This window comes from Ursus americanus, chromosome 6 (assembly GCF_024610735.1).
Source record: "Ursus americanus isolate L20-20 chromosome 6, mUrsAme1.1.p, whole genome shotgun sequence".
NCBI lineage: Eukaryota > Metazoa > Chordata > Mammalia > Carnivora > Ursidae > Ursus > Ursus americanus.
The window spans coordinates 13,491,952-13,504,737 of NC_142132.1; the positions used below are offsets into that span (position 1 = coordinate 13,491,952).

The following is a 12,786-nucleotide window of genomic DNA, read 5'->3' on the forward strand; positions in this document are numbered from 1 at the left end:
GATCTGCTCTTGCCTGGGTTCAGGCAAAAGCGCCTCATAAGTCTTGCTCTCCTTCAGTACAAACTCCCTAGCGGTCTGTTACCAGTTATGTCTTAAAAATGATTGCATCCACTCATCCATTCTTCTATCCGTCTCTCCCTCTCTCCCACCCTCCCTTCTTCCCTCCCTCCATCCCTCCCTCCCTCCGTCCTCAGAGCATGCTCTCTCATAGGTGCTTTGGGGGCTGAGGATACAGAGACAAAAAAAGCCATGATCTTTGCTCTCAAAAAGCTCACAGGTAGCCTTTGATTCCGAGCAAGTACCTACCTCAGACCATGGTAAGAAACGCTATTTCCATGCTGACCGCCAAATGCACTGAGGGCAACGGAGAAGCTTCTAACCAGATTTAGGGGAGGTCAGGAGGGAAGGGGGCATGGAGCATTGGGCAAAGCTTCGTGTTAGAGGTGATACTCCGGTTCAATCTAAAAAGAGCCCAAGTAGGAGCTCTTCGGGCAATGGGCAATCAGACCAAAGGTGTTAAGGTCTGAAGGAAAAGCATTCAATCACATTTGATTGATTGATTGATTGATTGATCTATTGATTTATTTAGAGAGCAGAGAGCACAAGCAGGGGATAGGGATAGAGGAAGAGGGAAAGGAGACTGCCCGCTAAGCAGGAAGCCCGATGTGGGACTTGATCCCAGGACCCCGGATCATGACCTGAGCCAAAGGCAGACGCTTAACCAACTGAGCCACCCAGGCGCCCCTATTTACATATTCATAAATATTTACTGAGTACCTACTATGTGCTAGTCAAGAATGACAAAACTAAGGAAAGTAAGATCATTGTGTGTTCAGGAGCCTGCAAATGGGATTCCCTATGACTAATGAGCAGAGCCAGGATCAGGATGAGGTAAGTGAGGCACTTGCCTTGGGCACAAAATTTAAGGGGGTGCCAAAAACCCAATCTTCAGGATAAATAACATTTAATACAACATCTAAAAAGTAAAAATTAATATGAAATCTATGATAAGCAAAATATCAAGATTTTAAATAAAGATAGCTTCTGACAGTGTCATACCCAGAAATATTGGAACCTAAGACAAAAGAAAAAATGTGAATGCCCATATATACATTTTTGGTTTTTGGTTTTTTTTTTTTAAGTAGGTTCTATGCCCAGCATGGAGCCCAGTGCAGGGCTTGAACTCACAATCCTGTGATCAAGACCTGAGCTGAGAGCAAGAGTCGGGAACTTAACCGATTAAGCCACCCAGTTGCCCCCATTTTTATGTATTTTTAATGGGTAATGTATTCCCGAACGTTAAACTAGTTGAAAACAAAGCAAAAGTTTGAAAAGTAGGTACATTAAAGTTCACATTAAGTCTAAACATTTTGTAGCCCAAACGGAGTTGATTTTAATTTTACTTTCCTGGCTTTAATGGAACCAAATTTGTCAATAATATTTTCAAAATCTACTTCTGGAGTAGTGCAAAAAGAAGCTGAAGTGTAAGCAAAAGGCCAGATCACCAAAGCCACTGATCGCCTCGCTAACGAGTCTGGATGGCACCCTAAAGGGACGCAGCGCTTAAATGAAAGGTTGTGGGTTAAACAGCTTGTCCAAATCTCTGCTCCTCCGCTTACTAACTCAGGGATCCTTGGTACGTTATCTGCATTGAGCGTCTGTTTTCTCACCCATAAACCAGAGATAATAGCACCTACCCCAAAGGGCAACTGAGAGACTGAAAGTGCTTCTAAAGTGCTTAGCACAATGCTTCCCGGTTACAATGTGCTTGATGTATGAGAGACAGTATTATTAATACGTATGGCTGTGGGGAGCCATGGGAGAAATTTTAGCAGTGAAGTGACAAGACCAGATTTGTCCTGGAAAAGATCACTCTAGGGACAGTGTGTAGGATGGTTATAGGAGGCACGACGGGCAGAGTGACTAGGTAGGGCATAACTGAAGAAGCCAAGTCATCGCAAGTGAGAGGAAGAGGGCCAGACATAGATTCTAGTGATAGGAAGACAGAGGGACACATTTGAGATGTACTAGGCTGTACAAAGAACGTGGGGGAGTAAGGAGGGAAAGCAAAGTTTGGACAGGTGGGTGAATGGTAGGGAACACAGAGGAAGAGCCAGCTTGAAAAGGCTGGTTGTAAGGTGAAGCAACTAGGATTATATTTGACTGAATTTTACAGAAAATCCAGGGCTGCTATGGTAGCGCCAAGAGGTCATGAAGGATCCAGGCGTCTGTCTGCCTTGCCAGCTTTGGCATATGACCTCCATCATCCAACTTATTTCAAGGTCCAAAATAACGGCTGGAGCTCCAAAAATCTTGACTTTATTTCAGAGAGCTGGAAAATGGCACAAGAGAGGAGAGCAAAACGGTGTAGCTTGCAGCTGAATCAATTCCCTTTGAGAGATTTCCAGAAGGTCCTACATGATACTTCATACAGATCAGAAACCAGTCACATGGACACATCTAAGCATATGGGAGACTGGGGAAGAAGAGTCTTTTATCTAGGTGCATTGCCATTTGTGAGAAAATGGGAGTTCTCTTATTGAGAAAGAAGGGGAGAATAGATAATAGGCAGGCAGCCAGCAGTGTCTGCTAGAGGGGAGATGTTCAGTTTTGGTCAAGTTGAGTTGAAGATATCTTGAGAAAAGGCAGGAGAGAAGTGTGGCTGGAGAGGTGTGAGTGGAAGCCTCCAGAATCAGTCATCATCCAGGTAAAGGATGTGGAGTAGAAAAAAGAAGAGGGCCAAGTAGAGGAATCACTCAAAACTGCATGGGCTAGTGGAGGGGAAGTAGCCATAAAAACCAAACCCAAGCAAACAAAAACAGAGAAAGGGAAACACTAGGAGAATTAATCTTAGTACCGTTAAATCACTTGGGGTCCAAAATAACGTCAAGACTTTTAGAGACCCATCACTAATGTTCTTCTGCCTTACCTGAGTTCTGAACCAACTAAATATGAGCTTGGTGCCAAGTAGATACTAGGCTAGGGTGATGGAGGAAAATGCCCAGGTGCTTTGAGGGCCCAAATGAGAACGAAGATCATGAATTAATAGATGCAGAGGGGAGGACGGAGACAGCTGAATTGGCTGAGGTTTTGCAGGCAGAGATAATGGAAGGAGAAGGGGTAATGCCACGGTCTTGGCTTCAGTGTCTTTGGAGACTTTACACAGACTGCAAAAACAGAATCTAAACTCGCCTTGACATTCAAAGTCTCCCTAATTCAGTTCAAGCCCACTTTACCGTCTTACCTCCACCCCCCTGCCCTGCACCAATGTTATTTCTACTACCCTCCAGCCATCCTGCTCACAATTTCTCTCAACCGCTGGATTTCCGACTTCTGAGCTTTGGTCTCCTCCTGATTAGAATGCCCTTCTAGTCATCAAAGGCCAATGAAAATTCCATTGACCCCAAGAAGTTCCTCACTTTCCTCAGCCAGAATTAACTCTTGGTCCCCTATTGGACTAGAATTGTCCATTTATGCTCCCTCTCGACTCTCTCTGCCTCCTTGGTAAAGTCGCCCCATACACCAGCAACCAAAAGAGGCAAGCGCCTTGGGCATAAACGATTGGATTGGTAGAGCCCGTTCTGAGTTTCTCTCCCAGCGCTTGAAATTGAAACAGCAGGTCATCTTAGGCACCAGGAACATAGGACCTTCTAGATTTGGGTGCAGAGCTGGTGCCTTCCAAAGCAGCCTACACGCTGAGGCTATGGGGCAGTCGGAACCAAGAGCCTCATGGATGAAAACGGCACAGACTTGCAGGGAGGTGTAGCGACAAGATATTGGGGGGGGGGGAGAAAACAAGCGAGAGAGGCAGCCCTCTCCGTCCTGGGTTTCTGAGAGCCCCCCAGCTGAGCATCTTGGAGCTGAATTCCTGGAGCTACCCCAGTATCGTTAGCATGAATCCAACTTCAGTTAAGTGAGCTTGAGGCAAGTTTCTGTTCCTTGCGATCTACTGTCCCTATCCTTGAACCAGTGAGGCTCTGTGTTCTAACAGTACACTGGGTACTATCTCTTAACATCAGTTACGTGGGTGTGTGTCTGCCTCCACCGGGGCCTGGCAGCCCTGAGGGCAGGGACTATGTCCCACTCATTCCATATCCCTGAGCCTGGCACACACTGGATGCCGAAGAATAGTCATTGAATTTGAAATCTGACAGTTCACAAGACGGTGTGATGTATCATTTGCTAGACAATCATTCTAAATTTCTCTCTGCTTTCCCCCCTATTTTGTGATATTTGTGTCATTTTATATCATTTTTATCAAATTGGTTTTCATGCTACTCATAAACTCTCCCTATTCACATGCTTTGGCTTTCCCGTCCTATTTAGTGGGCAGTAGAAAGGATTCAGACTTTAACAGCAAAAGTGGTCCATGCCTCTCTCTAGTTGGTGAGGATGCTAGTCTTATAAGCATTGCATCTTGCAATATTCAACTGCCTTTACCCACGAAATGGATACTTCCCATGAAGTCTGTTGGGGCAGCTTAATTTCAATGATGCCATTTAGAACTCATTAAAAGGTCAGCAGGAAGGCTAAATGCAACTTCTTCCTTCAAAAACCTACTCAGAATCATAGATTTTCAGAGCTGGGGCCAAAGGTTCTTAGACTTTTGAGTTTCTATGAACTAGGATTGATTTTTTTAAAAAGGTTGCTGAATTTATATTCTTCCAGGGAATGCCCTTACAAATAATAAGCTTCTATTAACACAACATTATCTCCTGCAAGGCATAGGATAGCTCCCATAACAGAGAACCTTCTCGCTCCAAACGGCGATAGTTCAGAGGTTAAGAAACCTTGGGTTGGCTGAATGACCTAATAAAAGGCAAAAGAAACAAAGGTTCCAAGTTGGTGAACGTTTGCAGGTAGCAACATGGAGTGGGTTGGCCAAGTGGGTTGTGATGGGGTTAGCTAGTCAGGGGCTGGACTCATTACCCCAAGCCTGGGTGGGGCCAATACTTATGGACATTTTTATTTATTATTTTGAGAGAGAGCACGAGAGTGAGCACGCACGGAGGGGAGGGGCAGAGGGAGAAGGAGAGAGAGAATCTTAAGCAGGCTCCACAGCCAGTGCAGAGCCCCATGATCTCACAACGCCAAGATCGTGACCTGAGCCGAAATCAAGAGCAGGGACACTTAACCCACTGAGCTACCCAGACCCCCTGGACGTTCTGATTTTTAAAAGGAATAAGGCACATAAGATGTTTAACACTGTGCCTGGTACCTAGTCAAGTCTCTAAAGATAGTTATTTATGATAATATTGTAATTATTAAAATTATTCTAAGCGTTTAATAAATGTTAGCCATTTTTAATACCAGGGGAATTTTTTTTTTTTTTTAATCTTCCCAAAAGGTGTGCTGAGCTCCTTCATGGATTTGGAGTGACAAGTTTTGCTGGGGAACAGAGTGACTCTGTATAATGGATTGAGAAGATTCAGGATTCCCAGGGGCAATCTGAGATGTGAGGAGGGGAGAGGAGAGGCGGAGGGGAGGAAGGAGCCTGTGAGATGGAGTGCCATACTGGACTCACTGCCAGGAAGATCACCAACTTTCCTTGTGGAAGTGGCTAAGGAATACTTTAAGATGCAGGATGGGTCAGGATACAGTTTGAGGATTTGGGATCTCAGGAATGTGTAAGAACTACTCCTTTGCTCCACCCCACCTCCAGCTTTTGTGACATTTCTCACAGTGGCGCATGGGTTATGGATGAAGAAGAGTCTACACCTCCCATTTGAGTTGAAACCATGTAGAACTGAGTCAGCAGTCCTGAAGCAGACGCCAGGAGTCAAAGGTGACCACGAGAAAAGACGGTGCAGGAGTTCCCAGAAATCCTGACAGGGCTTTGGACTTCCATCGTATGTGGAATATGGGGTTTAAGCCCAACTCCTCAGCAAGCACGTGTCTTACATTCTCCCAGTAAAGGAGCCATTCTGGTCTCACACCTGGGCATGAGTAAGTAAGGCCTGGTTCCAAAGTTCTGTACCTGCTTCGGCTGGGTCAAAATGGGGTGGAATTCTGTTTTTGTTCTAGAATCACCCAGATTTGAGACAATCACTAGCGTGGAGATCTTCCCAGGCTAGAGAGAGGGGCCCTGCCTTGGCCCTTAGGGCCACCCAGAGTCGTCCTGACTTCTAAGTAGGGAATATCTGACCTCTGTAGGACTAGAGGTAGAATAGTTGTGGTGTCCATGTGGCAGGAGCCACATAAGCATTTATGATGTAACAACCAAATAGCCGGAGGACATGAGGGGTAACACCGTTCTGGGCAACCTGGCTTCATCAATTCCGTGGCTTTGGTCGAGGTGCTACCCTGTGCCAAATTCCAAGTCCTTCCTGACCCCATTCCCCTTTCTGTGCACCAGGGAACCAGTACACCCCCTTCCAACTCCAGCAATTCGGTTGTCATGGTACAGATTAATGACCATGGGCTGGGGAGTTAGGCAACTTCTTTTGCCTCTCTGCGCCAGCGTTTGTATCTGTAAAATGGGTGAGGGCTAACAATAACCTTCTTTTAGATGGACTCAACACACTGCAAGAGCTTGACTGTTCATCTTCTGATCATCTGGCAAATTCATCTCACTCATTATCCCTGCTCGTCCGGTTCTTTTACTTCCTTCTCATTTAAATCTCGAACATCCACCTTGGTGGTAAAGTTAGTTTGCATCTTACGCCGTTTTTCTCCGTCCCTCCTTCCCAGGCCCACCCTTCGCAGACGCAGAGCGTCTGCTGGTTGGATTGACGGTCAGCGACGGCGGTCTCTGAGGCAGTTCAGTTCTGTCCTCGGCTTGGGAAGTCTCCGAAAGGCCAGCTCAGATCCTCTGCGGCGCTGCCCTGCAGGGAAAGCTGCCTCCAGCCCATCTCTCAGGGGCGCGAGTGGAGGAACCACACTGCAGCAGAGGTAACAAGCACCGACCGCGGCCAAAGCGGGGTGGGGATGGGCGCATCAGAAGGTAACGGGAGGACCGGGATCAAGAACGCGCCAAGCCATCTACGCCTGGCCTCCTTATCCTCCAACAGTGGCCCCAGTTATCTCCCCGAATCCCCTCCGCGGCTCCAGAAGTGACAGCCACGTGGACCGCGGGGAAATGGAATGCTGGCGTGGGGGGCGGGGCTGGAAGGGCGCCCGGGAGGTGAAGAAGGACCCGCGTACGCGCGCCCCGGCGCCGGGTGCCAGGCGACACCGCCGGGAGCGAGCACGCCCCTGACGTCACGCGGCTTTCGTCCAATGAGCACAGGCCGGAGGGAGTGTCGTTCCGCCCCCTCCGCCCCGCCGCCGCCGCCACAGCAGCTGCCTCCGGGAGCGTCTGAGGAGTCGCGGGCCGCTGCAGGCTCAGGCGCCGCACCGCGCCTGCCGGAGCCGCCGGACGAGGCCCAGGGAGCCGCTCGCCCCAACCCCGCCGCCCGATGTCCTCAAGATGGAGGCAGCGGGGGCGGCGACGTGAAGAGAGCGGCGCTGTGGGCGCGGGAGCAGGGGCCCGGGCGGCTCGGGCGGAGGCGGTGCCGGGATGGGGCTCCTGCTCATGATTCTGGCGTCGGCCGTGCTGGGCTCCTTCCTCACGCTCCTCACCCAGTTCTTGCTGCTGTACCGCAAACAGCCCGAGCCGCCGCCGGACGAGGCGGCCCGCGAGGGCGACGGCTTCCGCTACATCAAGCCGGTGCCGGGCCTGGCCCTGAGAGAGTACCTTTATGGCGGCGGCGGGACTGAGGAGCCCTCCAGCGGGCCCCCCGAGGGCGGCGCGACCCCGGCCCCGGCCCCTGAGACCCCCGCCCCGCCGCAGCGGGAGACCTGCTACTTCCTCAACGCCACCATCCTGTTCCTGTTCCGGGAGCTGCGGGACACCGCGCTGGCTCGCCGCTGGGTCACCAAGAAGATCAAGGTGGAGTTCGAGGAGCTGCTGCAGACCAAGACGGCCGGACGCCTGCTGGAGGGGCTGAGCCTGCGGGACGTGTTCCTGGGCGAGACCGTGCCCTTCATCAAGACCATCCGGCTCCTCCGGCCGGTGGTGCCCTCGGCCAGCGGAGAGTCGGACGGCCCCGAGGGGGAGACGCTGCCCGCCACCTCCCCCGAGGAGCTGGCCTTCGAGGCGGAGGTGGAGTACAACGGGGGCTTCCACCTGGCCATCGACGTGGACTTGGTCTTCGGCAAGTCCGCCTACCTGTTCGTCAAGCTGTCCCGAGTGGTGGGGAGGCTGCGCTTCGTCTTCACTCGCGTGCCCTTCACCCACTGGTTCTTCTCCTTCGTGGAGGACCCGCTGATCGACTTTGAGGTGCGCTCCCAGTTTGAAGGGCGGCCTATGCCCCAGCTCACCTCCATCATCGTCAACCAGCTCAAGAAAATCATTAAGCGCAAGCACACTCTCCCGAGTTACAAGATCAGGTGAGAGGGAGGGAGGTGGGGAAAAGATACCCCGCAGGCGCGGGGGCCTAGCTGCCGGGAATCCGGGCCTGGGCGCGATGCGGCTGCCTGCTTGGAATGGGAAGGGCAGAGGCTATCCCCAGCCCCTGCTTTTCCGGGCATCTCCCCAACCCTGGCCGGACAGGACCCTGGAGGAAGGCGAGTAGTGCACACATTCTTTGCTTCCAGAGGGCATCAGTATGAGCCAGAAGCCTTCTCGCGTGTTTGTGTGCACTCAGGGTGCTGTCAGCGTGGGTAGGAGCCGCATGTTGAAAATGGAAGGGCAGGACCCCTAATGCCCAGGAGTCGGCTTGGGGACTGGTGAGAAACTGTTCCTGTTTGTGGTTGCGGCATTGAGGGCGGTTTTGCAGCATCACCTTGACCACATTGAGAAATTGTTCCTGGACCCAAAGTACAGGCGTGAGAAAGAAGTGTGCGGATAGCCCGAGGCTGTTGTATTTTGCAACTGCAGGCCAGTTTTGCGGTGGCGCTTTGGCAACTTTCAGGGCAGACATGTAGTAGTATCTGTTCTAAAGGAATACTTTCCCACAGCAAATGGAAAACCAGTTGGGAGCCTATACATATTGTAGTTCTCTGTAGATTTTGTGTTAACGTCATCTTCCCCATTGAGGTTCTGTAGCACAGACCTAGATTCTGCTCCTAATGTGTCAACGCTGGCTGCAAGTTTCTCACACAGTACCTGAGATCGCCCTGCAGATGGAATTTTAATGATAGTGATTTTAACTTTTTAAAGCTCTTCTGTATGTAGCTTAATTTTACATAGTATGCTGTTTTGATTAATGGGCAAGGGTTTTTTGTTTTTGGTGTTTTTTTTTTAATATCATAGAAGAAGTGGAAGGGGAAAGGAAGTTTTGTAGGGATAGAGGCTTCATCTACTTTCGTCTGACTTGTTGGAAGTGGAAAGGGTCATAGATGGCTGTTTCTTCGAAATCAGCTGAATTTTTTATGTCACTTTTTGTCCTCTAAATTTCTGTTCATTAAAATGTTTGACTCTTGGATTTTGTCCTTCCTTATAAAACTGTGTCAGTCTGGTATTTGCCTTACCTAGTGCCCTCTAGTTGCATATTTCTAGACCGCTGATTTTCTACCAAAGTGTCAAGCAACAGTGACCCAGGTAATCCAGGGATATTTTGTTTGGGTTTGTGATGGATTATTGACTTGTGTATGTGGCAGATATGCCTTACTAATAATGTTTTGTTTAGGCTAATAGCATAGAGTGACAGCTTAAAACTGTTGAATGGCAGGAGAAATTTATTTTATAATGGATATATTTCCATAGATTTGCAGAGAGTGGTGAACTGGTTGTTCACTGTGTTTGATTTCCCATTCTGTGAAGTAGAAGATACTTTATGAAAACTACTCTTTAAGCTTTGGAATGTAAGTGACTAAATTATAAATGAGTTCTGTTATTTAACCAGTGAGATGTTTGTTTATAGCAGTGTGTTGCTAAGAAAGTAATGGAAAAAAGTTAACAGATTTTGGTATGCTGCTGTTTTCTTGGTAACTTTCAGGTAATAAAATTTGACTAAGGTATTATTTGGGGGTTATTTGCAGAATAGCCAGTGGCCGTGAGGTTGCATATCATTTTGAGGGGTTTTTTGTGTTTTTTGTTTTGTTTTTTTTTAATGTAGACTTGGAATTCAGTTAAATTGGAAGGAAATTATGAATAGCAGTTATGGAGACATTAGTAGGTTTTATTGCTTTGAAGGAACTTTATCATCTGTATCTTTGAATAGCATCACCATTTAAAGTACAACAAAATTGCTTTCATTTGCTATATCTGAAGGGATTTTTTTTAAAAAAACGTAGCAGGTGTCTGGTTCCAGTTTTAAACTTTACACATTAAACGGTCACCTCCAGAAATATACAGGTTTGTGCTCTTTATATTAGAGGGCGTTTCGGTGGTAAATCAGTAAATACTAACAGCTTATCACTTAATCTGCAAATGTTTGTTGTACACCTGCTATGTGCTTATTATAGTTTAAGTGTTGGGGCTTCAGTACTGAACAGCCTCAACCATGTGGAGCCTAAAGTTTAATGAGAACTCAATTAGCAGTACTTAATATGATTTAACTAGAATGTGATTGATTGATGGAGGGTTGAAGTAGTGGCAGCTGATTTTAGTTAAGTAAAAGAAAATAATAGACGTGTGAGGATGAAATGGGCTGCTCCAGGAAGTGTTGAGTTCTCTTGTCTATGTAGCTGTTCTGCCAGAAGTATTTTAAGCTACTGATATTGTGGAGCGAATTCAGATTTCGGTTAAGAGAATGAGTTAAAGTACATTTAAGATGTATCACAATTCTCATAATGAGAATTAAAGTAGCTATTGTTTACCCTTTTATATAGATGAAGGAGTAGTGCTCAGAGTAGTTAAATAACTTAAAGTCACACAGCTGTTCTGTAGTGAAATCCAGCCCTGATAAAGCCAGAGCTACCTTTTTTCCTTCAACTCTGTCATCTTGTTCTTAAGGTTTTGTTTTTTGTTTTTTAAAGTATGATATCAATGTAACATATATATGGAGGCACCTTTGCAGATCAACTGAGAACTCTGAGAAGAGTGTAACTGAAGATTTTTTTTCTTAAATTGGAAATTTTGAGAGCAGATCCTTTAAAGGTTAAATCTTTGGTTGCTGCCCCACATAGTATTTCTTTTTTAATCCAGCAGATTTTGTTTCCAAATAGAAGGTCTGCTAGTTTATCCTTTTTAGCCATCTAATCTACTTAGAGCTAAAGCAGTAAAGAAAATTGTATTGAGTCTTAGGATCCTTTGGCACTTTAATTATTATATAACAGAAATACCTTGCCAATTAGCATTGTTGTCACTTCTCCCCACCCTTTATTTGTTTTTCCATTTCGTGTTGCTGAAGTGAAGGTAGCCTGTGAGGAATGCCAGTTCCTAACGTCTCATCTAGAGATTCAAAGGAGTTCAAGTGGTTGCTTTCTAAGGATTGTGATGATTAACATCTCATTTTACCCAAATAACGTAGTTTGTAAACTTTATAATATTTTTTAAAAATGAGTTATAATACGTACACATTTTCTACATATTATAATTTAGTTTTACTAATGTAATTCTAAGTTCATCTCCCTTAAATGTTGTTTTGAATTTTTTCCCTAAAGTATATACTTTAAAATAGTAAATTAAAGTCCTAGTATTGGGGGGGTACCAAGTTGTTGTTGTTGTTTTTAATTAACCCAAAAATTAGTCTTCAGGAAAGAAAGATTGCCACTAATATTTGTGACTACATGGAGAATCCATCTTCCTCGTGAAATCTAAGTTATAGTCCGGGGGAGTTTAGAATTTAGGAGTCGGATACTTGAGATTCTTGATGCTTCTCTTTCTAGACTGTTATTGCTGTGTTTTAGCATTGGTTGCATACTGGAAGGCCAAATTCAGTTTGCAGGTACTTTTTATTCGGCCTCACGGTATTTTTGTTGTTGTTGTTTCTTAATTGCCAGTATTTAAAAAGGGAAGATTTTGCATGATTTGGATTTCTGCCTTCTCTTAGGAGACGTTGGAAGATCTTGTTGCACCAGGCCTGCATTCCTTATAGCGATAACAGGATGGAGAGAGAGGTCTGGTAGCAGCTGCAGGAAGTTCTTAGGCATAGTTTATAGTCCCCACCTACTTGCTAATGGTAGTTGTCTGGCCTAGCGTGAATTTGAGATCCTTCCTAAATAGGGAGTAACACTGTTGCTAATCAGTGAAAATGGGAAGAATAAATAGCTGAATAGTAAAGGCCGGTAAGTATTAGCCTTCTTTAAATATTATTATCTTTCAAGAGACTTTCATTGAGCAGTTTTATTTTATAAAAGACTTCGGTATAATGTTGAATTTTTAAAAAATCCCTTGAAACATTTTCCATTCTCAGTACAGTGATAGTAAGTACCTAGTGGCTGTTTTTCACTTGAGTGTGGTGGATTTTTGCTTTAGTGTGAAGTGGGTCATTAACTATGTAAGCGCATACTTCTCTGATCTACAAATAAGGAGACATCTACTTGTTGATATTTGAATTTGATGAATGCATGTGAAACAAATATCTGGGAAAAACTTCACTCTTCAGGTTCATGTAATATCCTGTGAACATGGCTGTTTTTGTCATAACTGTTCTGTTCCTTTACTCCTAAAAAGCATTGTGCTATACATTTTTGGAAATTTTTCAAGTACTCCTACCGACTAGAGGATCAAGGAAGACCACTGTCCCACCAAAAGCAAGGACTGAGCTGTATTTAGTTAGGTAGAGCTTTTTAGCGTTTTTTATTTACCTATATCTTCTCTAAGTATACCATTAATTTAAGAGAACTAAATTAGGCTTGGTCTGGAAAGCCTCATGCTCTGTAATGTGGTTTGTAATTGAATTGTTTTTGTTTGTTTGT

General features: G+C 45.9%; 1 protein-coding gene across 1 annotated transcript in view; it reads left to right on the plus strand.

Annotated features, from left to right (window-relative positions):
- The first annotated feature begins 7,241 nt into the window (after window positions 1–7,241).
- PDZD8 (PDZ domain containing 8) overlaps window positions 7,242–12,786 on the plus strand; it is an 83,202-nt gene continuing 77,657 nt past the window's right edge. Inside the window, exon 1 of the mRNA XM_045803234.2 lies at window positions 7,242–8,370. Within this exon, the coding sequence (XP_045659190.2) occupies window positions 7,499–8,370 (872 nt within the window). The 5' untranslated portion in view covers window positions 7,242–7,498. The remainder of the gene's footprint in view (window positions 8,371–12,786) is intronic.